This window comes from Anas platyrhynchos, chromosome 11 (assembly GCF_047663525.1).
Source record: "Anas platyrhynchos isolate ZD024472 breed Pekin duck chromosome 11, IASCAAS_PekinDuck_T2T, whole genome shotgun sequence".
NCBI lineage: Eukaryota > Metazoa > Chordata > Aves > Anseriformes > Anatidae > Anas > Anas platyrhynchos.
Window position 1 is genome coordinate 18944181 of NC_092597.1, and position 24837 is coordinate 18969017.

Sequence of the window (24837 nt, forward strand, 5' to 3'; positions counted from 1 at the left end):
TTGGACTGAAGCAAGCTGCTTCAGGGAGAATGCAGAAATGGGATAGCAATTGCAGCGAGTGGTGAACAGCACCATACAACACACAGGGAACAAAACGAGACCCACTAATTTATTGTCAAAAAAACCTCAAACTTTACTTGCATTTCTCTCAATAAATAATTTACAGTATATACACGTGGTGACACTCCCGTGGGTCTGAACGCAGGGAGGAGGTGGGGGACATTCTCATAACGTCCCCCCTTTACCTAGGTATTTCTTTTGTTTCCAAGTATCGGGTCTTTCTTGGCCACACTTCACCTTTAACCAGAACTGGGTCAAACACAACCAAAATAAAGTGCTTCACTGTTTGCTTCTAAAATAGGGATACCCCAACCACCCTACGACAGCTGACCACCACTGGAGCGCTCACCTGGACAGTGGCACTGAGCCATGTGGTAATCAAATATAATTTCCTTGGCTTTAAATTACCCCCGAGCCACAGCAAATGTGTAAGAGGGTGATTGCTTTATAGGAAAGGGAGGTCTTATGGGAAGGATGGCCTTATTGGCATGCTGTGGCTTGGCCAGCTTAGATCCCGTTTGCGAAGCAGCGTGTCTTCAGAGGGGATGCTTTGCACAGTAGCTGTTATCTGTGGGGTAATATGGCAAGAAACAAGTGTTTCCCCATAGCCAGTGAGAAATTTAGGCTTTCAAAACTTGGGTTTTGAATTTCAAGAGACAAATATTTGGATTTTTCTTTAATATGGGAAACAAAAAGTCCAAATCAGCCTGGCTGAGCAATTAGTGCTTCGGGAAGCCGAACTGTCCCATGCCGCGGGGTCCAGTGGTTGGTCTCCTCAGTGCTGCCAAACTGTGATATCCTTATTTTAAAATCTGCCTAAACAGAATACCTGGGGCACCAGCAAACAAAGCAAGGAGCAAAGTAGTAAACACATCTTTTTTTTTTTGTTTTTGTTTTGTTTGTATGTTTGTTACTTTTCTTTCCTTAAACACTTAAAAACCAATTACAACTCTTCATCTGTACAGTCACACGAGATCAATGCCAGGGCTCTATATATTAAAGAGACAATATAAATTACATCCATTGACACAATTTTGCATTTCTCTGCTGCTTTACAAATGGAGCTCTAGAGCTGTTAGGACACAATGAATAGTCACATTGAGTATTTACACCAGGCTGCCTCTTGGCACCAGTTCAGACTGCCAAATGTAGCCTATTCCCACCTCTTTTGGTGCTAGCTTGTCTCGTCATGCCCAGAGACCTCCCTTGAGCAGAAGGTTCCCCCAAGGGTGACACATTTTGGGGTTGAGTTCTGGGAAATTCCCCCTGAGGAAAGGAGGGGAAATCCATAAAGAGGTCTCCAAGATGCAGACCAAAGGTGGTCTCGCTGTTTGTTCAGTGAGCAATGAGGTGAACCACAGAGGAACATGGAGAGGAAGAGGTTGGGCAGCACAACGTGGTGGGGAAGGGAGATTATCAACGATTTTGAGGCAGGGAACAGATATTTGGGGGGTGTTGGGGGGGGTCCTCTGCTGCATCCTGTCTCCTGGCTGGATTTCTAACATTGCCCCATTCCAGAGTCAAGCCCAGAAGGGCTTAAGGTGCAACAGGTCTGCAATGGGGTTGTGAGTCACGGCCCCAGGACGAGGAGCAGAGCAGAGACCTAGCAGCAAACAAACAAGAGAGGGACGTTCCTGCTCCAGGACCTGGCTGATCCGTGGGCAGGCAAGGGGTTGTGGGGCTTGAGGGGGCATGGAGGGGGTCTCCCACTGAGCAGCCTCCCCACTGCCAGTTTTAGGGGAGTAAATGGCGCAAGGAGCTCGTCCGTCGCCAGGCAGAAGTTAAAGAAATCAGTTGAATACTGGCCAGGTTTCTCCTGTCGCAATCAAGAGTCCTCAGTGGGTCTGGGCAGAGACAAGGGAGCCAGAAATAGAACTATGGAGTGAATCAGCTGAAAGAAGTGGCTAAAATTGGAGATGCCCTTTGAACCACAGAGAACACAAGCCAAAGCTTGAGGAACACGTCCTCCTTCTACCCAGAAGGTGCCTCGTTCTTCTCTGTGGCCAGCCCCACCGTTTCAGCCCCTACCTGCTGCTTTTGCATCGCCTCCTGCAGCGATGGGGCTGTGTGAATGTGCACAGCCCAAAACAACGGAGCCCAGCCCCGTCATGCTCATGGCTCCCTAACACAAAGCCACGTTCACACATTCCAACATCACAGTCACCACGAGCATTCTCGGGACCACTGGGGTGCCGTGCAAGGAGGTGGGGTTCCCCAGCACCCTCACTACGGGGAGGACGAGGATGAGGATGATGGGATGTGAGGAAGGACTACTCGAGGTGCAGTCCAGCAAAATCTCCCGACTTGTCCCGGGAGCATCACGTTCCTCCTGCACAAGAACTGGGGAGGACCAGGTGCTGGAGAGAGGGGCTGAGATCTGAGGACGATCCTTTCACTCCTCACTGGATCCCCTAACCAAACTCTCCTCGTCCAGCGCTGCTGTCTTGTCCCTCATCCCCTCCTGCTCCCCTTGCCCCACAGTGCGAGGGAGCAAACCTCTATAACAAACCCAGCCAACACTGACTCAAACACAGCAGTGCAACCCAGAGGGCAGGAGGGGACTGGGGGAGCCCCGAGGGAGCCGCGTTGCCTGGGGCTAGGTCCCGTGTCCTTTCATAGAGGTGCAATTTGTCTTTGTTGGAGTGAAGCATCTTCACGTCCTCAAAGGCGTAATAAGCAGCCAGCATGAAGTTGACGTCCCCCGTGGTCAGGAGGTCGAAGACGCAGGACTGGAAGTAGAGGTCCTCGACGGGCAGCTTTTCCCTGCACTTGGCCGTGGCCGATTCGTACGTGAAAGCCTCGGGGGGAGCCTGCAGGCTGGGCCCCTTCCTGCGAGCGCGACCCTCGGCGGCCTGAGCCGAGCGGAAGGTCTGGAAGTCAATCTGTTGGTTGAGCGGACAACCGCGGAGGCACAGGTAGAGGCCCTGACTGTCCCGGTCCTCCACGGCATTGACCACCTCCTCCGGCATGCGGACGGCAAAGGTGAGGTAGCGGCCCACCTGCCTCACCACGATGGTGGTGCCGATGTACTTTGCCTGGATCTCGATGTGCTGCCCCGACACCTTCTCAGTGATCTTCAGGCTGTTGGCTCCGTGCTTGTCCCCACCGTTCTTGGAGCCATCAGCAAAGGCAGCGGGGAGCTCGTCCATCTCCGCCTGGTACACTTTCTGGTCCACGCACTCCTGGAAGCTCTTGAAAATGATGGTGAGCTGGCAGGGGGAGTAAAGGAGGAAAAAAAAAGGCAGAGGGTTACAACCAGTGCTGACCACCCAAGAGCACACAGCCACCCCCAGGATCAGTGTGGGAGGTGGAGGAGCTGTCTGCTCAACCCAGCCAGGAGCACAGCCTAGTTCATGGGTAAACACTTCCTCCTAAGAAGTTGCCCCAAATTTTATACACCCATAGGTGGCTGCCCCAGCTTTTAGGCACTTTTAGACACGGTCATCCCGCTTCAGAGCTGAGGACACCATGCGTGGAGGCAAGCCCCAGAGGCTGGACGTGATGTCCCCCCTGGATCCGTGCTGTTATCAGCAGGCCCAACACGGCGGCTCCCATGCAGCTGGGGCTGGTTGGAGTATCACTAGTCGCAGGCTTGTGGTGGCATGCCGGAGCACGCAGCGCCGTCTTGCCTCCAGGGCCTGGCAGCCAGCAGAGGGGGACGAGCCCTGACTCCTGTAGGTGGTGGAGCTTCTCTGGCTCCCATGGTATTTACATCCCACAGGCCCAGCCTCCTCCCCTCCCTGGCTGTTTGTGAACCAACAGGGTCTTCTCCTCTGCCCCCCGGGGCCATGTTGTGCTCCATCACAACCACGCAGACCCACGTGCATTCGGGGTGTTGAAGTGGGCAGGCTCTCCTGGAAGGGCTGCAGGTGCAGACTGAGCCCAACATCCTCCCCACCATCAACCGGTTCAAACCTGGGTCCCTCGGTGAAGAAATCACCTCACAGCCCTTCCTCCTCCTTTGCCAACCTGGCTTTGCGGGGAAGGCCTGACAAGGAGGAGGAAAATGGGAGTTGGCTCCTCTTTCCCTGAGGGAGGAATTGGAAGGGGGACACCCCCCATGAAGGAGCAGACTGAGACCCAGCTGCTGTGTGGGGAGCGGGGCAGGGCCGGAGGAGAGGCAGCTCCCGCAGCCACGTGGCAGATAGGCCGAGGACAGGGTACAAAGGGAGGCACCCCAAGGCCCGGGCTGAGCACGGTGCTGGCTCCAGAACTTGTGATCCCATCAGGAACAGAGCTCTGGCAATGTCCCGCTCTCCCAGCACTCCTCCCCTCAGCACACAGACACTCCCAGCCCCACGGCAGCCTTGTTGTCCCCTCCTCAGCCATGTCCTGAGGCACCACCTTGCCCTGGCCTTCGGGCTACACTACTCCTCCCAGAGTCCTTCTCTGGGTCCAGCCCTGTCTCTGCCTGAAGGAATAAGGATAAGGTCAGAGACTCTCAAGCAGAAACACAAAGAGCCCCTTGGACCAAGAGGCTCCCGTCCTTTCCAGCAGCACATGGTCCTCTAGCAGTGACCCAGTAACGCTTCCCATAGCTCGTGCTGCAGATCTCATGACTAATTTCTCCTCACCACAAGCCCGTGAGGCAGAAAAAGGGCTCAATTAAAGTGGTGATCTTGAGTTCCTGCCTAGAAATCGTAGGTCCCTGTGTCCTTAAGGGACCACCTCCCTCAAGCCAGACTTATTTGCAAGGCATCGGCAAGTTTTGAATGCATTTTGGTAGGTAAGGAGTTGAGAGCATCAGGCATCTCTAAGGAAGTTTATTAGGGACATGTCAAGACCAAAATGCCAGCTCCAGCTCAGGCTGAAATGGTCATGGGCAGAGCTGAGAAGCGGTGGCTCTGGGAACTGCACAGCCCGTCCTGCTCCTGCTACTCAGCTCTCCCCTCGCTCAGGGACCGGCAGGTGTCCCAGGCACTGTGGGACAGGTCACCTTCCAGGAGCAAGACGCCTCCTCCTGAGCCTCCCATATCTTGGCACAAGTGGTTTCAGCTTTAGAGCACACACACCACAGGGCAATGTGACAGCATGTCAGCTGCTGGTCTCTCCTGAACCCGAGGCTGTCACACAAGGCCTGCTGTGTCACAACAGCGTGTTTGCCCTTGGGTTTTCTCAGTGCTCACTCTGTTCCTCTGCAATGTTTACTCAGGCTGTCACAGCACTGCCAGAGCAGACTGTACCCCACAAAATGCCACAATCTGGCTGCAAACCAGAGAGACAATTACAAGCCTGGGCAACAGGAAGGCAGCTGGAGGAGCCTAGCTCCCTACTTGGATCTCAGGTGTCTTCCGTAAGTGCTGCCATCATTCCCGGTCTGTCTGTGCACCTGGAGTCTCTCAGGTGGGAGCCCTCTTAATTTGCCATCCCCCTCTTTTGGCCATGATTGCCTTCTGAACTGCAGCACCTGAGCTTGGTAACCATAATGGGGCTGGGCATGCCCAGGAAGAAACCTTGGGCATATAAATACAAGTGGGGACAGAAGAAGAAAGCCTGGATGGGCATCTGGCATTTACAGCCGTGTGCTCGTGTTTATGAGGTGCTCCTACCCACTCTCATACTTCCCTAGGGAGATGTGCAGATGGTGGAAGAGACTGATGGTGGAAAGGGTGTGCAAAAGTACCTCCACCCCTGCTCACAAGGCTATGCCCGAGGCTCACCTTGCTGGTGGCGGTGGCCGAGGAGCCAGGCAGCACCGGCGTGTTGGTGACCTGGACGTTCAGGTAGTTATTGTCTATGAGCGGCCAGGCCCCTTGCACCTTGCAGGTCTGGAAGGTGTCCGTGAAAGTCCTGAGGTGGGGGTCCCCGAAGAGCCCGCAGTGAGTATAGTTGGGGGTGGCCGAGTGTTTGTGAAAGCTCTTCTCGTAGTGGCAGATTTCGGGGCTGTCGGAGCGCTCCTGGCTGTCCCCGGGGGGCAATGTCCGGAGGCGGGGTTGGGACGTGGGGCCATCCTTGGAGCAGTTGTGCTGCACCATGAGATCGTCTATGCCATGCACGGCCGAGTGGTAGGCCAGGTCGCCCCTGCAGGTGCGGGCGGTGCGGCGGGTGCAGTGCGCGTAGGCGCGCAGCGCCGTGCAGAACTCGGGGGCCTCCTCCGCGCCCAGGTGGTGGGTGCCCGACGTGGCCGCCCAGAACTCAGAGTTGCACTTGAGGATCTTGCATGGAGACGTCACTGCGTGGAGGGTGGGAGGAAAACATGAAATGGTCAACGTTTGAGTTACCAACTCCATCCCCGGCAAAAAAAGCTGGTGCTCCCCTCCCGCAGCCCGACCTCCTGATGTTGGCCGCAGCGCGTGATGCGACCTCGTTCACCAGATGTGACCCTCTCACATGACCCGGCTCTTACGGGAGGCTCCTCAAAGCCAAGGAAACCAACAGGATCTGCCCCAATTGAAGGCAAGAAGGGAAAGAGCAACCAGCCTTTAGATGAATGCTCCTGGGGGGAAAACCAGGGTGGGGAACAATGGGATGTATTCATTAACAAGATAAGGCCGGGGCATTAATATGGTAGGATATAGAATGGGGTTATTAATGTGGTGAGAGATACAGTGGCATTTTTTTATGCCTTTTTAGGGCTTGACATTGAAAACTCTGTGAATTACTGCGTGTTTAGCTCTGTTTCCACCACGGCAAAAATCTGCAGGCCTTCCTACTCCTCCTCTTTGGCTTGGGGAGACCCCTGGGAGCCCCTCTCCTGGAGCATCCCCCACGACACCAAGCGCTGCACCCCACGGGTGCTGGGGGAACCCAGGGACAAGGCAGGAGGCCCGTTCCTTGCCACAGCCCATGGGGAGAGAACAAGAGGCTGACGCAGAGGAGAAAAACCGGCACGGCAGGGTGCAGGGTGCCAGCCGCCCCGCTCGCCCGCCTGCCTTTCTCCAGATGGAGAAGCTGAAGGCAGCAGAGCTCCACTGGGCTCAGTACTTGCTGGCAAGCTGGAGGAAAGCAAAGGAAATTTGGATCCTGAATTTCTATTTTTTTGCTTCTTTTCCCTCCCCAGTGCCTATTCCCCAGGGCTGTGTGGCTTCCCTGGAGCAGAGTTGAAAGCAGCTGTGCAGAAGCACATGGCCTCCATTGAACGTCGCACAGACACTGCTCTCTGCCTGTGCCAATTTGGAGCCCTGCTGGGTGAACCCGGGCTCACACCACTTAAAATTCATGGTGTTTTCCTTCCTCTCCTCTTAATCAACCCCTTCAGAAGGCTTGCAGACTGGATGGGATCAGGCACAAAAGGCAGCGGAGCAACAAGAGAAAAAGCCCCACCATTTCCAGATGCTTTTGCGGTGCCTCGCGCAGGCATACACGTATATTCCTGTCTCGGCATTTGTTTAGAAGGAGGCTGGCAACGTATCTGTGCCAAAATAATTTCAGATTTGTTTAAAGAGAAAGTTACAAAACCCGGCATTGTTGCAGGGAAAACAGTATGTTTTAGTTTCAAACACTGCAGTGCTGGAAACCTAAACATAGTTGGTGCTGGAAAATCAGGAGGGCACACCAAGGCTATAAAGTACTCAGCAGTCCAGCTTTAAGGAAGCCTGTCTGCTCTCTCCTTCCAAGAAGAGTGAAGTGCAAATAGGAAACGGTGACAGGTTCCTCGCAGTTTCAAAATACATGTTTAATAAATTCTGATGCTAGCAACAGCTCCGAGAACCCAGGAGCTGTTTCATCTTGGCAATGTCCAATTAAAACCTGTGAGAACTGAGACCTTTGTGTCCTGCTTTCACTTGCCATCAGCCGGAGGTGACCTGATAACAAGCCTGGGACAGGGGTTGGCATTTCTGCTAAGCCTTCTGCATTTATGGGACAGATTTAGAAGAATTCATAAATTCACATTCCCTCCCTTCTCAGCCCTGAGCATTTGGATTTCCACCAAGGACACTTTGCTTATCAGTGGGCCATCACTGCCAGCTGACTCGCAGTGCAGAGCATCGCTCGGTGTTTTTCCTGGATGAGAGATGGCTGGGAACGGCTTGTTACCCACAGACACAAAAGCCTGGATCCCCAACGCCGAGCATCTTGGCTCTGGAGGATATACATCTGCATACGGCTGCTACAGCATGCTATAGCTAACGCAGTGCCTGAACACAGAGGGAAAAGGAAAGGAGGGTATTTGAGGTGGCTGCTCTGAGGAACGGCGGCGTTAACACAGGCAACCTCACGCATGCCACAGTTTTGGTGAAACCATCAGAATGATGGGAACAAGTCAGTTTGCTGGCACGGGGAGTGCAAGCAGGATGGATGTTGGTTTACTGAGGTGTGAAATAAGGAAACTGCATCTCTGCTGAGAGACTCGCAGCGTGGCTTTGCAGATCCTCCAGATGGAAGGTACGAGCTAAAGGAACATGGAGAAGCGCAACCATGCCACTGCCGGCTACTCCATCTACCTGTGGCCCCAGGAGCCTTGCTCTCCCAGCAGTTATACCTAATGCAGTGCTTGGGGGTGCCCTGAGGCTGCACAAAACCCAATGCACCATCCCTGCAGACAGACATGGCAGCAGCACGGCCCCAGGAGAAGCAGGAGGACATATCCCTGGATGGGCAGGACCACCAGCCCCTACTCTTAGCAAGGCACTGGGATGAGCTATGCAGGGCAGCCCAGCCTGTGGGCTGCTCCAGCCCTTCTGATGGGATTTGTAGCAGGAGTAAAGCCACAGCCTGTTGCTCTTTAAGGGCACGCTTCATTTACTAGGATCGGGAGATGCAGCCATGACCTGCGGCAGCCTACACACAGAGCAGGCTGGCTGAGCTGCAGGGGAGGGAGGCTTTCCTCCTGTCTCCGAGGGATGATGACCTTCCTGGAGGGACATCAAGCAACGTGCCTCTGCAAAACCACCACAGAGGAAGCTGGGGCCATGGCACTGTAGCAGGCAGTGACCCCTTGGGCAGCCCCTGCTGCAAAACTGCCCCCGATACCCAGTGCCGAACACGTCCCTGCGCCAAGCATCCCACGCTGCTGCACCACCAAGGGTCACTCCTGACTTTATAAGGTCCCGATTTAAAAGAAACAAAACTAACAGGAGGACAAGGAAGCCTCTCTCTTTCCTCCCTGGGCCTGAAGGGGGAGCGTTCTTCTTTAAGATGTTATCGCTCGGGTTTTGGCACCGGTCCCCTTTTTGCTGTTTCGCTCATGGCCCCATATAAGGCCAGATTTCCAAGCCAGGTGCCTTGGCGGCGGCGCGCAGGGGCGGTGTGCGAGCGGGGCCGTGCACGCCTGTGCTTTGCCATGGACACTTCTCCCATCGCCCCGGTGGTTTGGCAAAGCCTTGGGGGGCTGCACGAGGGGCAGCGCTTCCTCATCTCCCTGTGGTGGGGTGGGAATGGGGACTGGGGGTCGGATGGCCAGGGGTTTGCAGGCAGGGCTCGGTGTGGCTTTGCTCCCAGTCACTGGCTGGCACAGCCTCGGTCTTCCTGTGCCCGCCTGCTCAATGTGGCGATTGTGCGGCACCTCGGGCTCGCAGGCACCTGCGTGACTCAGCCTCGGGTTGAGCCACGTGGCTGCCACCACTGCCACCGTGCTGGGGACGCAGCAAAAAGCCACCTCAGAGGAAAGGAAACGTGCCCTGCTCCCCGCCGTGCCTTGTCCCCTGGCAGCAGCTTTGGCACGGCCGCGCAGGCTCATTTGTACCCGGGCCAAGGAGCGATGTTTATTCAATTTCACGTAATCTATTTTCCATCTACTCACAACGGATCTGTTTTTCAACCACAGATGACTTAGCACGGAAACGAACCCCTCTCAACCAGGAACCCAGTGAGGCTCTGCAGGACCTGCGTGACGCTCTCATGGCTGGGTGACACTGCCACCCCGGCCTGCCGCAGAGGGACCTTTGTCCCAGGGACCAAACGGTGCCTCCGACGTGTGGCTTCAACCCCTGGTAGCCCAGCCACCTCCCCAGCCTCAGCGCTTCTCCTTTCGGCGACTCGGTGCCACTCAAACAAGGTATGACATTTCCTTCGGTACCTGGAGGCTGGCAGTTTAGGAAAGTTTAAAGTCAGGAAAAAAGAACATTAAATTGCCCGGCCCACGACAGTCGGCCTGCACGTAGCCGGGTGCCTGTGTTTGTTCAAGTGCACCTCCCCGAGGACTTCCGCAGCCCGAGGTGGCTGCGGGCTGAAAAGCTGCCCCTGTTTCAGGAGTTTATCACCTCTACAAAACGTAGGTCTTGGTCCTAAGTGGATTTTATCTGACTTCATTGTAAGGACATAAAAAGAACCAGCAATTTTCTCCAAAGCAGTAAAAAGTCCGTTAGTACCCAGCGTGTTTCCCGCAAAGATATTTACACACTGCAATCAAGTCACTTGTCAATCCTCCAGATAAGCTAAACGGTTTGCACTTTTAAGTTCCCACTGGAAGGTGTTTGCCCAGCCCTACAATCAGCCTGCTGCCTCCCTTCCCCACGGCAGGAGGTTTCTCTGCAAAATTCACCACCCCAACGGGACGTGGGCCGTGCGCTCGCCCCTGCCCGGGCACACAAAAATCGCAGTTTTCTCTCTCTGCATTGCATAAAGCTCACTCCCCTGCTCCAAAAAATCAGCCTTCAGGCAGCCCCAGCACGCGGCCATGTCTGGAGGTGCCGGCCAGAGCCACGCTGTGCTCCCCTACAGCACATCTCCGCTAGACTGCACGCTATTAAATTAAGCGTTCAGACCGACTGCATGCACGCATCCAACTTTAACAGCCAAACTTTAACAGCCTTCTAATTATCAGTGCCCCCTATTTTCCCTTCGGCTGGTGTCAGGTTACCGGGATTTCATTTACCCAAATCATGCTCGTTCAGAAAACCAGCACAAAACCAACAATTCGTCTCTTCCCCTGTAATTTCTCTAGCAATGAGAATTACTGGAAATTAGTTTCAGTAAGCAAAAGCCAATCCTTTTAAGACTCTTGGGTGCATGTTAACCAGACCTGTTAATTTTAAAGCGTTCACTGCTCAGAGATGTTGTTTAATATCCTCCTGGTTACTAACGGGCTGGAAAGTATTTCATCACCCACATGTGATGCAAATACATCATCCTGCGTTTTTCCAAATCCATGGATTGAGGTGTAGATGTGCAAGCCTCACACATGCAGTAAAAGGGCTTTTTTTCGGAGAACACAGTAAAACGTAATTACCTTTGGCCTCACATCTGAGCACGTAGACTTAGGCTCCTAAACACATATTTATTTAAGTAATCTAAATAAACATATTTATGCTGACACCTCAATAGGAAAGGCACGATTCTCGGAGGTGCTAAATACCAGCGACTTCTACCAGCTCCAGCTCCTGGCCGGCCACCGCTCGCAAAAGAATGATGGGAAAAAGAGTTTTAAAAAAAAAATTTAAAAATTCAGATTGCTCCTCAAAACACTGCTGAGGGGACCTCTTCCTTCAAGATTTTGGGAGCCTGAGGTAAGACCCAAGGGGACGAGTGGCTTCACCCTTGCATCCAGCCCCACGACCCGTCCCCGGCCTTGCTGGCCATGCCGGGCTCTTCCAGCGACCTCCTTTGAACTGCTAATCAGACCCAATCTTGCCGAATAATAGCCTGGTTATTATTGCCTCGTTTGCATAACAAAGAGGCCCAATAAAACTGATTTGACTGTGCTCAGAGGGGGTGTGAAAGATCAGCCCTGAGAAAAGAGCTGCAGGAATGCAGCAAACTGCTCCAAAGCCTCAACCCAGGAAGAAAGACAATGCAATTTGCCATCAAGAAAAGCCCAATAGACCAATAAATTACCCATGTGCAAAGGGATCAGCTCAGGTTTCAGCTGCACTGGAGCGGGGGGAGGAGGACCAGGAGGACGGAGCTGCAGGAGAAAAATAAACCTGCCTCTCTCCAAGGGCTGGAGCTGCCATTTGGCAGGGCGTTGGGCATGGGGAGGTTGGCTCGGCATAGGCACCTTCCATGCCAGGGCCTGGGCTCTGTGCGCTCGCTGGCAAAGGCTGAGGATGTGCTAAAGGCAGGTGAAGGGCGTGCTCGGAGCTCTGGGTGAATCTGCAGCGTCTCTCTTTTAGTCCAGGCCTCATCTTGCTCAAGAGGATGCTGTGGAAAGGCCTTGCCAGGTTGTCAAAAAGGAGAACGCAGAAGGAGTTTTCTGGTCTCTGTCACTGCAGCACCTCCCTCATGTCCTCGGTGCTGACTTCATGGTTCCCCACCTCCCCTCTCCTGGCATTGCAGCAACACGGAGCAAGCACATGCAGGAAAACAGCAGAGTCAGTCAGTGCCTTCACCGGGCACGGCACAAAGTGATGGATGCTGTCGAAGCAGCCCATGACACTCCTGTCACTTACTCAGCTCTTTTGGCTCCTGGAATCCTCTTACTGCAGACACGGCGTGCTTAGGAGCAAGTGCACCACCCCCCAGCCTGCTGGCCATGCTGCTGGTGATGCCTGGCCAGCATCGCTCCTCCAGGTCCACCCCAGCATCCCCCCGCAGGGAGATGGGATCTCTGGCACCACTGGAGGGGGCAGCAACTACAGCCTTGGAGCTCACAGCTGGGGCTGTAGGAAGCTGAAGATGCTGCCCTGAGGTATCAGCAAATCTTCACGAGTTCGGGAGGCACGATGGACTGGAAGGAAGGACAAGCATTTATAGCAACAGAGTTGTAGGCTGGCTCGTTTTGCTCTTCAGCTTCACGGTGGGATTCAGGCTTCAGCAGTGCCCTTGCCACAGCTGTTGAAGAAGCAGCCTGGGGTCATGGTGGTGGGTTTTGCTCCACGGATGCAGACTGAGAGCTGGTGGATGGAGGAAGAGGAGGGAGAGAAGCGACCTTCATCGAGTCTTCGTCTGCAGAAGGATGCCAACAAACACCACGGCACACGACGGGATGGGAAGTGGGGCTCTGTTGTGCCAGGACTGCCCACCTGGGCCTTCCCTGGGAGGTCCCAGCTGCTCTCCCAACACCAACCATTCCTGGGAGCGTGTAAACCTCCTCTGGAGCGCTCAATTTTACAGGTGAGGATGCTGAGGCCATGCAGGGATTCACTCAAGACGAGCCCGGTGGGGAACAAGGTATTTTTCTCCTCCTCTTCACAAAGCATCACCCTCAGCCTCCTCCACCACCACCACCTGTCCCCAGCCCTCCAGAAAAAGGACATCAGTACCCAGACTCTGCACAAGGAGCCTGTGGCCACCTCCACCGACCACCAGCCCTGCGGTGGGGCAGCTCTCCAGCACGGCTCCCACGGGGCTGGTTTGGGTTTCCAGCACCTTGCGCCGAAGCCGTTTTCCCAGGGTGCCTTTGAGAAGCGTTTGAAGGCACAGCTGCCACCCACCAGCGCCCGCGGGCCCCCCAGGTGTGGCAGCGGGTCCCTCGCCCTCCTCCTCCTCGCCCGGGCCGCGGCAGGGCTGGCAGGGAAGCGCTTGATGCTTACAGGTGTGGATTCCCTCTAGGAATAATCATCCCCGCTGTGCTCTTGTGAAATTTCAACCCTTCAAACGCAGAGGTAAATGAGACACAAAATGAGGAGATGGAGAAAAGCCCGGAGCACATAAATCTGGATGAGGCAAATTTATACAATTAAACGCCTGCCAAAAAAATTGCGGCATCTCCGTTGGAGGCGTTGATTTGCGCGCGGGGCGTGGGGTGGCACGGCAGCTGTGACGGCCCCACAAGTCTACCCAAAACCCAGGTGGGCACCCAAACAAATGCTGTGGCTATGCTTGGGATGCACAGGGACCGAGCTGCCTGCATGGATCTTTTATGAGAAAAAGCAACTTAGAGTAACTTTGGGCCTAATCCCTTCCTGTCCTGCAGCTCCCCATTGCCCAGCCTCATCTTCCCATCCCTGGGAGACCGGAGATGTGCTCTCGCCTCCCGTGGGCTGCAAAGCCCAGCGCCAGAATCTGTCCCTGCCACACGTCCTCGTCACCTCAGAAGCATCACACAGCAAGAAAAAAGGTAACTGGTCAGCAAACCAAACTGCCACAGGTTGCTGTTAGAGCTTTGGGGACCAAAATCAACAGCTGTTCGGGAAGGAGAGAAAACCCAGGGAGCAGAAAATACTTCAGGCTCATGCGAAGCTTGCTCTCTGCCTGACCCACAAAACCCCCCTTATACTCAGGGCGAGCTCTGCTTGCTGGGAACTCAACAGCCAAGCTCTCCTTGACGCTCGAGAACTGGAAAGAAGACCTCAACACCCTGCTGGCAACGCACCCCGAAGGCTTCGCTGTCCTTGTATCTCCAGGGCCTCTGGGCCCCATGCACCATGGCCGGGACATTGCACAGAGCTGCTCAGTCTGTGCCTGAGAGGGTGCGTGTGTGTAGGAGCCAGCTTGTTCTCCGCAGCGAGAGCCCTATGACTTCATCAAGGGGATGGCATCTGGTTTTGCAGTTGGACATAATTCAATTCTCCCCCTTGCTGCAGGAATTTCAGCTGGTGAAGCAGTGATTTACTCAGCCCGGCTGCACTTGAGTGCAAAGCAATCTCCAGGCTGCAATCGAACGCCCTGTTATTTTGAGAGCTCACGGACAAGGGAATAAATGTCTTGGTGATGGGAGCTCTTTTAATCCGAGCAGCTGCCAAGTGCAGGTTGCAGAGCTTTTTAAAGGCACATAGTGGCTCTCCTTTCGGAAGTGTGCTCCTGGTGCCACGCAGGGCTGTGCCCCCAACAGCTCCCTCCTGACCTGCAGCATGGGGACAGGATCTGCCAGGACAAGGATGGGGTCCCCTCACCTGCCCCATCACGGCTGCATCTCCAAGCATCCTCCATCCATCCCCACGTTCCTCTGGGTTTGTATCCATCCTGAGGCCACAGAGCCCCCTTCAAACTACCTGGAACCCCAATTTTAATTTGGGTCCTGGGTTCTCACACTCCCTATTGCTGCCCCTCATTCCACGTTTGGCATCTGCTGCGATGGGCAAAGCAAAGCAAACCCAGCAGCACCCCAGGACACCCATCCAACCGGGCCAAACACCCTCATTTTTGATTTCCTTATTTTTTGCTCACCCCCAGGGAGCTGGGGGGGACACACGCAGCCCTGCCAGAGCTATGGGTGGTTCATGGGCTCAGCCTGAGGGGAGCCCACAGAGCTCGTTGTCACTGTGGCCCAGCTCTCTGGGAACAGCAGGTTGGTGCAGAGCCCCAGCGAAGCCTGGGGTTAGGAAGTTTTTAGGGCTGCACAGCTCTGTGAGCACTTTCACGCACACACCCGTCTCGGTGCAGCTGCTTAGGCCGCACAGAAGAAGAAACCTTGGCTGCTGCCATTGTAAACCTGAAGTCATGCCTGATACCACCCCAGTCCCAGCAAGCAAGAGCCTGGGATCTCAGGAAAGCGACTTTTGGGGACAAAAAGCAAGGCATCCACCCCATCTGTGTTAAAAACCCAGCGCCTCCGCTCAGCCTCACACTGAGCCTGGCTGGCAGTCGCAGAGGACTCCCTGTTCCAAGTACGAGAGCAGCAAGCAGCAAAACAAGGAAGCCAAAATATTTCCAGGTTTACGTTTGAATCCCTCCCTCCTTTCCCTGCCCTGACAATGTCCCGCACAGGCGCCATCCTCCCGGCCCCGCTGGAGGGGAGCTGCTTGCAGCCTCCTCCGAGCCCCCCTCCTCAATTTTGGCTTAACGCTGCGATCCCATCCCTCCCTGCCGCCGAGACAAAAGGCGTTTATAACCGATCTGCACACCTCCTGTAGGGCCGGGTCCTTACTAGGAATCGGCCACCTCGCCTGCATGGACCAAGGGCAGAAAATCCCATTTGTTTTTTGGAGGCAGTGGCGTGTTGCAGGCAAATCAGCCGAGGAGAGCCACAGCCCGGGAAAGCTGAAGCGAGCCACAGGACAAGGGGGAGAGCAAAGCCTGAAGCCTGGTTTTCAGAAGGGTTTTGCTGGCTGGGTACAAAAGGATTTGCAAGAAAACTCAGTGCAGCCCCAGCTGGGAGGCACTGGCAGGGGACAGCTGACCACCGTGGGACAGCCCCAGGTGCCCACCGCTCACCCTGACCCCAGGGGGGCAGCACCCAAGGGTGCTCGGTGCCGAGATCGGGGTGAAGCTGTTGGTGTGAAAGCAGCACAAGCGGGAATCCAGCCCGGGCTATGCGCGTAGGGGGGGGTTAAGCAAATAAATAAATAGGGCAGGACTCGGCCAGGCACTGATCCGACATGCCGGGCCCCGCGTGGGCTGCCTCGAGCAGCCCCTGTCAGCTTGGGTTTGGGGGGCCACGAAGTCTCACTGGGGTCACACCGCCTCTTTGGGGTGCTGCTGAAACCCCGCAAACTCCCCCATTGGGACAAAAAAAAAAAAGAAAAAAGGGTGAAGGAAGCTTCAGGGAAGCATCCCCCTTTCCCTATCTTCCCAGCCCCCAAACTGGCAGCGAGCCCCCCAGCAGCGCGCACGGGCAGCCCCGGCTCCGTCTGCGCCCCGCTCCCGCCGGCTCCGGATCGCCCCGTTTTGCCAGTTCTTTGCACCTTATTTGACTGCTGAAGGGAGAATCAAACAAAGCAGGCAGCCAGATCGCCTATCAAGTTCTTTCTTGCACCGTAAATCTCCCAGCCCCAACCGCTCGGGAAAGGGCATTATGGGTGCACCAAGAGGGGTTTTTCCCCCCCCAAAAAATTGGGGTTTCAGCAGGGTCAGGGCTGGGGGCAGCCCTGTGCTAAGCGCAGCACTGGCCGGGTTCGCTTTCCTGCATCTGGGCTAGGAGGGAGAAGGGGGAGGAAGGGCGTAGAGCAGCTCTTTATTTATTTGCTGCATGTGTGTGCAAGACTGCTGCACCTACGGTTATGCAAAAGAAAGGCAGGGGCGAGTTAAAAATGTAAAAAGGGAAAGTTTGGCTAAAACGAGAAGATAAACAAACCGGGAGGGTGAAGCGCCAGGGTTTTTCTTTCTCCCTCCTGCTTTCGCTCGGGTCTTTTTTTCCCCCCTTCTTTGCAAATGTTAAAAAAAAAAAAAAAAGGAAAAAAAAAAAAAAGGAGGTAAAGAAACTGGAGAGTTTGGGAAGGAACAAATCCGCCTCTGTGGACTCGGCTTCCCCTCCCCCAACAAAAACAAGCACTCAGGGCTTGAAGGAATTTGCAGGCAGAGATCTGCCAAAAACATTGTGAAAAACTATGGGGGATTCATTGGAAACAGATGGCGTTTTCAGCTGTAATTCTGAAATTCTCTCCTTTTCTGACACAATGCAAACAACCGGGGGATGCGGGCCGGGGGCCGAGCGAGAGGCGCAAGGCGCGGGCGGGGGGGGGGCCCTTGGGTGCCCCCCAGCCATTTGCTTGCACCCCCCTCGGCCAGGCCAAGGGAACGGGGATTTTTAATTTTATTTTTTTCGCAGCCAAAACACGGTGCGAAGCCTGCACAACCCGAGAGAGGCCGGGGAAGGAGCCGGGGGGGGCACACACCGCGCTCCGCGCCCCCCGCGCATCCTTCGCCGCCGGGCCCCAGGTGCGCAGCGCGGCCCCACGGGGGGTGGGGGGGGTCTCAGGGCTGTGCCCCCCCCTCCTCCGGGCCCGATCCTGCCCCAAACCCCCAAAGCAGCACCCCCCTTTTCCTCCCCGAGCCCTCTCTGCTTTGCCCCTTTCGGAGCGCAAAGCGGGGGGGGCTCCGCTCCGAGCCCCCGGCGGGGCGCGCACGGGCACGGATCTGGCACCGGGGGCGTTCATCTGCCCCCACCCCAGCCCCCAAATTTCATCGCACCCCCGGGATGGGCACGGCGGAACCTGCCTGGCCCCTGTCACCTCCAGCCCCTTGGCTGGGGCTTTTTTTTCCTTTTTCTTTTTTCCTTTTTTCTCCCCCCCCCCCTCTTTTTTTCCCTCCTTTTTCTTTTTTTCCTTTTTCTGATTTTCTTTTTTTTTTTCCTTTCATTTTTATTTTTATTTTCTTTTTTCCGACCGTCTCCTTTCCCGGGAGGAGGCAGCGGGGAGACAAAGAAGGTGAGGGCAGGGAGCAGCAGCCTCCGCCAAGGCTTGGGGAGGAGGCAGGGGGAGCACCAAAATCCGAGCCCCCCCCCCTTCCCTCCCCTTCTCTCCCGGCTTATTTTCAACATGTGGCAAACTGCTGCAAAGAGAGGGAGGGAGAAAAGAGGCCCACGGGCAGGGGAACTGAGCCGGAGGTCTGCGAGAAACACGGGGAAATAATCTTGAAAACGAGGCCGTTCCTTACCTGAAGGGAAGATGCAGAGAAAGACAGGGAGGATTTGGAAAAGTCCCAGGGCTGTGGATCCTGCCCCTCTCCCCATACCCATCCATCCAGCTCGAGCTTTAACCACTATCCTCTCCCTGGAAGAAGAGTTTAAAAAAAAAAAAAAAAAAAAAGAAGAAAAAAAAAAAAGAAGGGAAGAGAGGAAAAAAAAAGGGGGGGGCGGGGGGGAAATAAATCAATCGAAAGAAGGAACGGGGAAGAAAAAACAAAAATCAAAAGCCCCACATGGCTCCGCGGAGCGATGCAGGGACGGGTGGCCCCAGCTCCGGTGGCCTCTGCACTGCGAGATTACCCAGCCTGTTCCTCCTCCTCCTCCTCCTTTTTTCCTCCTCCTCCTCCTCTCCTCCCCTCCCCTCCTGCAGCCGCCGTCCCCTCCCCTCCCCTCCATCACCCCGCCGCCTGCCAATGCGCGCCGCCGGCCGCGGGGAAGGGGCGGGCACCGCTCCGCGGCCATGGGAGGGAGGCAGGGGGGGCACGGAGAGACCCCCCCGGGTACAGGCATTTTGGGGAGAGCCTGCACTATGGGAGGATGTGTATTTTTTTTTTTTTTCCAGCCTCTCTACAATGAGACTTGGGGGTGCGGCGTGGGGCAGGCTGGGCTGGGGAAGGCGAGGCCGTGCCCTCGCCCCTGGCACACGCAGCTGCTCCGTGCCACCCTGCGGGGTGGGTGCAAGCTTTCTGCCACCCTTCCAGGTGTTTTAAAGCCCCAAATGGGTCTGTAAAGGGCAAATATAGGAGCTCTGGGAGAGGACAGCTGGTGGGACCCCCCCGTCCAGCCACCAGCTGGGTGCTGGATGCTGCAGAAGGTCACGCAGAGCTGTGCCCTGGGTGTGCAGCCCGTCCTTTTGCTTTTTGGGGACAAATCCCACCGGCTGCACCCATATGGTGGTCCCGGGGGTCTCGCTGTAGCAGCAGGGGGCAGGTGGCAGTGCCGGGATCCCCCTCCCTGCTCCCCAGCCACATGGATGGAGCAGCAGCAGGGAGCACACGGGTGTTTGCCTCCCGGGCTCCAAAATCCTGCCCTTTTCCTCCCCCTGCGATGCCACAGCAGGACGAGGCGAGCAGGTCGGACCTGCAGCCGTCCCCGGGCTCTGCTCCACCCAGCAAAAGGCGAAGCCAGGAGGGAAGCACCCCCCGAGCAGCCCACTTGGGTCTGCTTAAAATTCCCCTCGCAGGATGCTTTAGCCACAGCGAGCTAAGACAACTCCAGTGCTGAATGAGAGTGCCCACGGGTGTAATACGCTTTAATTAATGCGCTTTAACTTCCTTGTTTTAGATCATTAGCCCTCCTTTGATGGAGTGCCCCCTCGCCGTCCTAATGTTTTATCTCCTTTCTCTCGGGGGTGTTTTACAAAGGAGGAAGGGATGCTGGCTGCTCTCCGCCACCCCTCTGACAAGGGGCCTTCCTCCTGCGGGTGTCAGGGGCCAGGGGTACTCCTTGACTCGCTTCCAGCTGTCCTTGGAAATCCCCTTCTCTGCCTCAAGGACGCTTCGTGGCGTGACAGCAGCTTCACAGCTCCAAGAGGAGTTTGTTCTTTCCTCCCCGTGATTCAGCCACAAGAGGTATCCCTGCAGAGGGAGCTGAGGAAGAGGAGATGGAGGTCGGTGCCCCAGGAGCATTGCCGTGCGTCTGGCCCCGGCGCTGCAGCTGAAGGAGGTGCTTCGCTGGGGCCTTGTCCGGAATTAAAACTGCTGAAGCTTTTCCATCTGGGACCCAGATGGGATCCAAAACTCCTGGGGCCTTGCCTGCCTGACGGGAGATCCGTCTCGGTCCTGATCCTCCTACAGCTGCACTCGGGTGATGTCCACCGGAGTTGGGGGGGAGCTGCGTGTGCGGGACTGCTGCCAGAGCCGGGCAGGAGATGAAAGCTGGCAGGCCGCATCCAGACCTGTAGCAGAGGCAGTGTGGGAGGAACGCCTACCCCAAGCACCTCTTTGTGGGGGATGTCAAACAGGGGCAAATATGTCCAAGCCCTGCCAGCTGCTGCTACCACCCAAGAAGAAATGCCTGCCGAGGGGATGTGTGGGCAGCTGGAGCTGGAGGGGGCCCGCGAGGAAGCCAGGGGAAGGGGCTGTAGGCCCCAAATGCCTTCCCCTTGCTCTCACCCTGCTCTCCTACAATGCAAGCCTTGATTTCGGTTCAATCTGTGGAAATATCCCTCCTGCTCTTCCCCAGGCCGATGACATACAACGTGATCTATTTGTTTTTAAGGCACAAACGGGCCGCATGGCCAACTTTTCAAATCCAGCTGCTAAATAGCACCTCCAGCTGGATTTGACCTCCAGCCCCCCTTTGGTATTGCTGTCTTGTGGCAAGATGAGGCATTGAAATGATGAGCTGGGACCCAGTCTGAGGCGTTATTTTTAAGATCAGATCCTTGTTGGAGCTTCTGCCTTTGGCTTCGGGAGAAGTGCGCTGCTGCACAGCCGTGCGCTGGTGCCCCTGGCTCCAGTTCATAAAGCAATTGCTCCTTGATTTTGCTCAGTTGCATCACGCATTGCAAATGGGATTGCTGTTTTTGGCACCGATCAAAGCAGCGGATTTCGCTGGAGAAAACAACAGATGTGTCCAAGCCATAGCTGCAGAGCAGGAAAAGGCCCCAAATAAGGTGCGCTTCTGCAGCTCCCGCTCCCCGATCCACGTTTTTCAAACAACCTTCACCTTTCTGATAGCTGGATCAAAGACCTGGGCTGAAAATCGCCCACTGAAATGCAGGCTGGGCGAAATTCGGATCTCTGCCTTGCCTGATGGGGCTGTCTCAGCTTGGAATTGGAGAACTGGGGAGCGCTGATCCCGTTTTCCCCTGCTTCTTTCCTTCGTGGAGCCTGGACTCGGAGCTCCTTGCACACAGCATGTGGGCAACCACCCGCCGCTGAACTGCAAACACCTCTGAGGCTCTGCGCGGGGGCAAAGGCACATCCGTGGGCATCCACACCTCGGTTCCCATGTTTAACCTCGTTACAGAGGGGTGTGAGCTTCTGAGCATCCAGGTGCCAAGCGCGGAAGAATCATGGCCAGTGTGAGCCCGTAGCATCCTGCTGGCTATTTGCAGGGAGATCACAGCTCCCGAGGGATGCTCAGCCCACACCGCTGGTCTGAACTTGGCTTTTCTGACCCTTTCCCAGGGCGCTCTGCCCCGTGCCACACCGTGCATGTCTGTGGGCTTCAGCGGGGCTGGAGGAATGTGCCTAATTTGAACCCTAAGGTTTATAGGCGATGCCTCCCCTTGCTGCCTTCCTAATGGAATTATTCAACACCTGTAATTATATGGCTAAAATAGTAAATATGGGTATTTCTGAGGAGTGTAACTAGTAGTTAGAGGACTCCTGGTCTGCTCCTGACTCTCCCGTGAACTTCCCTCCATGCAATGAACCCCCACAGAGCTGCAGCATGTGTGCCTTTGCCTTCTCTGCCTTGGGACAAGGTGTCCAGCGGGTGCTGTTTGTGTCCTGGCTGGGGTAAGCTGTGATCAGCAGGGCAGGAAGCTAATCCTGAGGCGTTCGGTGTTGATACGTGCTTGGGTTAAGCAGCGAAAAGCTAATCACTCCCTAAAGGAGGAAGGGAAGTTTGTAGTGGAAACCCCCAAATGATTATCTGGGGAGGTTTGGGAACCGATTCCAAAATGCTCGTGGAATTAAAAGCAAACACCTGTGCTCTGAAAGATTCCCTTATTAGAGCAAAAAACCTCAGAACAAGAATAATGAAAAACCCACCCTTCATCTTTCCACGTCTTTTGTGTTTGTGATGCTGGCCAACACTGCAGCTCATTTCAAAGACCTCCCCTTTACTAATTTTTCCAATTTCTTTTATTATTTTATAGTTTTCCTGGCTGACAGCAAGAATGGAAGCTCTCCCTGAGCTGGGCACCTTGAAGCTGCCAACCAAGTGTCTAAACCCAGTGCCCTCCTGACCTGCCCCTGCTCTGGGACGCCTGCAGCAGCAGCCAGGAGCCCGGTGTTCCCCCGAGGTGTCACCAAATCCCTGCCCCAGCACCCAGGGACCTCATGGGGCAGGCGAAGGAGGTGGCATGGGCTGGGCTTTGCAGGTTGGCCGGCTCCTGCGTGGCAAAGTGCAGAAAAGAGTTGCCCGGCTGAGATAATCCACCGGCCCGCAGCTGCCTCTGTGAACATTAGACTCGCCGATCTGCCTATGCAAAGAGAGGCCGGCGGGTCGAAGGTGGAATTAAATATGGCTTTGTAGCACCAATAAATAAAGGAGAAACAGCGCGCTGTTGACTTGCAACTTCGCATCTGCTGAGAGTGACTAATTAACAGCGGCCCTAATTGAAGTCGCCGGGGCTTATCCTGCTTCGGGTTCGCTCCGCCAAGTGCCACAAAGTCACCTCGAAGTCACCAGGCTGTGCAAGGCGAGGGGAAGATGGGCTGGAGGAAAGCTTCTCATCTCACCATGACAGAAAGTGGGACACAGAGGGGTATTTTCAGTGTGATCGAGGTCATCACGTCCATTTGTTTTTGGCTGGTGGCGTTCCTTCGCTTCTTCCCACTGCAAAAGCCTGGTGGGGTCGGACTCCTCCGCAGGGCAGCCCTCCTGTGTTCTGGCCTTCACCTCCTGTGGATTTAGTTCTCTTCCTTGCCTGGCCTCCACTTTGGGGTAAATATATCCAGTACTGTCTCTCTAGTGTATCTCCTACAGGTCTAGGCTCCTCTCTAACAAAAAAGAAGGGCTGGGAGGTGCCCGAGAGCAAGTTGAAATGGCCACGTGTCAGCTTGGCAGGAAAGGTTGGCGAACCTCAGGCGCCCCAAAATAAACAGCAGGGAAGGATTCGCACCCAGCTCTGGGTGTTCATCAGCGGAGACAGAAACAGGCCGTGGAACAGGACAGCGAAGCAGCCTTGTCTTTCTCTGCTGCTGTTAACAGCTACTGGAGTCTTGAGAAAGCGCAAACACAGCTCCCTAATTCCGCCCCTCTACCTGACAGGTCAGTCGAGGACACCTCCTGGGGCTCCCCATTAAAGGTGGGGCACGGCATTGAGCATCTGCAAATCTGCACCTGCAGCCTGCTGAGAAAGGGGAGCTCAAAGGGTCCCAGGTGAAACCCAAGCACCTTGCCCAGGTTCCCCTCTGCCAATTCCTGGCCAGCAATCCGGCCCCCCGTGGGATGCCTCTCGGTTATGAGATGCTAAATGACAGTGGCACCGCCTGATTTTTAATATTTTCCTGAATATCTGGGAAAGACATGCTCCTTATGGGGAAAAATTAAAAAAAAAAAAAAAAATGAATCCAGCCCTTCTGTAGGTATTGGAAGAAATGAAGCTGGGCCGGGCGGCAGCTTTTGTGGCGGGGGAGCAGCTGGGGGCGGCTGGGGCTGGGGCCCCACTGGGTGGTGCTGTTAGCCCTGCGCCGCCTGCAAAAGTATCCAGTTTATAAAATAAATGCAACCCAACGCCGCCTTAAACCACATGACATAACAGCAGCTCGCGAGCTCCCATTAAAATCTCAATTTGGGGAAATTGATTCTACCTCTGAGCAATTGCGATGCAATTACTCCAACAGGCAGCAATCAAGGATCACATCAAAACAACACCAAACTTTCATCTCCTGCCTCCCAACCACCACCACAACAAAAAGCACCTGTCTTGCAAACGCAGCCCGCTCGCCCGAAACGTACAATAATGGTTAGGAAGAGCAGCGTGCAGGTCCCGGGCTGGAAGCAAGCCTCGACAGGGGCCGCTCGGGTTGGTGCCTCCGGAGTGTCCTGCCTCGGGGCTACATCCTGCAGCTTTACGCCGCTCCCAACTGGGATTTGGGGCTTTTTACGGGGCTGGTTCAGCAGGAGCAAGGCCAGCCGGGCTCCAGCTGCCCCTGCAAAGGGATGTGGCCACATCTGGGCAGCTGTCACCCCTCTTCAACCCACGCCCTGAAGCTTTGAGACCCCAGGGCTTTGGGGAGAGCTCTGCAAATGAAGCGCTCCCGTCCTGCTGCCGGCCACCGGCCCCGTTATAACGGGAAGGGGAAAATATTTGGGGAGGGTTGGCGGGGAGGGGAGATATTTCCAATTAGCAAGGGGTTATTCACCGGGCTGAGCCCAGGAGGGAGCAGTTTGGGTGGCAACCACCAGCGGGGAATAAACGCCGGGCTCGGAGCAAGAGGGAGAAGAGCCGGGTTTGGGGATAAAAGCGGAGGCAGCAGGAGGAGGCAGCCGGAGGCCAGCAGCCTCGCCGGGTCCCACTGCGGGGGCCAGGGCCATGCAGGGAGCTGGGGGCAGCATGCAGCCATGGGGGGCCCCGCACAGCCCCCCCAAAATCCCCTCCCCTTACCTTAGCGGCCGCATCAGCCTCTCCAGCCCGCCGCGGGGTTGGCGCAGGGAGCGGTGGCTTGTTCTTATTATGAATTCTTATTATTAGTTAGTATTTCTCCAGGAAGACGGGGGAGGGAATGAAATAAAAATAAATAAATAAAATTAAAAAAAAAAAAAGCCCAAAGAGCTGAAGTGGCAGGGGAAGGGGAAGGGGGGGGGGGGTGGCCCCCCCTGCCCTGGGCAGCGCAGCCCCGGTGGGGTGCAGCGGGGCCTCGCTCAGCGGGACGCAGGGAGCCGCATCGCCTTCCCGGAGCATGTGAGAGGCAGCGGAGGAGATAGAGCCAGATAGGGAGGTCTCCTCCCTCCCTCCTTCTTTCCCTCCCTCCCTTCTTCCCTCCTCCCTC

General features: G+C 55.5%; 1 protein-coding gene and 1 long non-coding RNA gene across 2 annotated transcripts; one reads left to right on the forward strand and one right to left on the reverse strand.

The window, feature by feature from the left end:
• Positions 1–87: 87 nt before the first annotated feature.
• On the reverse strand, positions 88–24771 carry RGMA (repulsive guidance molecule BMP co-receptor a). The gene is made up of 4 exons (XM_027465779.3): positions 24453–24771; positions 18136–18251; positions 5721–6232; positions 88–3269 (listed from the first exon to the last, which is right to left on the reverse strand). Exons 1-4 carry the CDS (start codon positions 24464–24466, stop codon positions 2559–2561), a joined length of 1353 nt encoding a protein of 450 aa, XP_027321580.3. The 5' UTR covers positions 24467–24771; the 3' UTR covers positions 88–2558.
• LOC140003452 (uncharacterized) lies at positions 5375–8509 on the forward strand. Its single transcript, XR_011812164.1, has 3 exons — positions 5375–5783; positions 6326–6456; positions 7061–8509. It is a non-coding gene; the product is annotated as an uncharacterized lncRNA (long non-coding RNA).
• Positions 24772–24837: the final 66 nt, after the last annotated feature.

Coding starts and splice junctions, on each gene's coding strand:
- RGMA (XM_027465779.3), bottom strand. Junction 6,233..18,135: donor TCTCTGCATCTTCCCTTCAG/GTAAGGAACGGC, acceptor CCCTCCACGCAG/TGACGTCTCCATGCAAGATC. Junction 3,270..5,720: donor CGGCCACCGCCACCAGCAAG/GTGAGCCTCGGG, acceptor TCCCCCTGCCAG/CTCACCATCATTTTCAAGAG.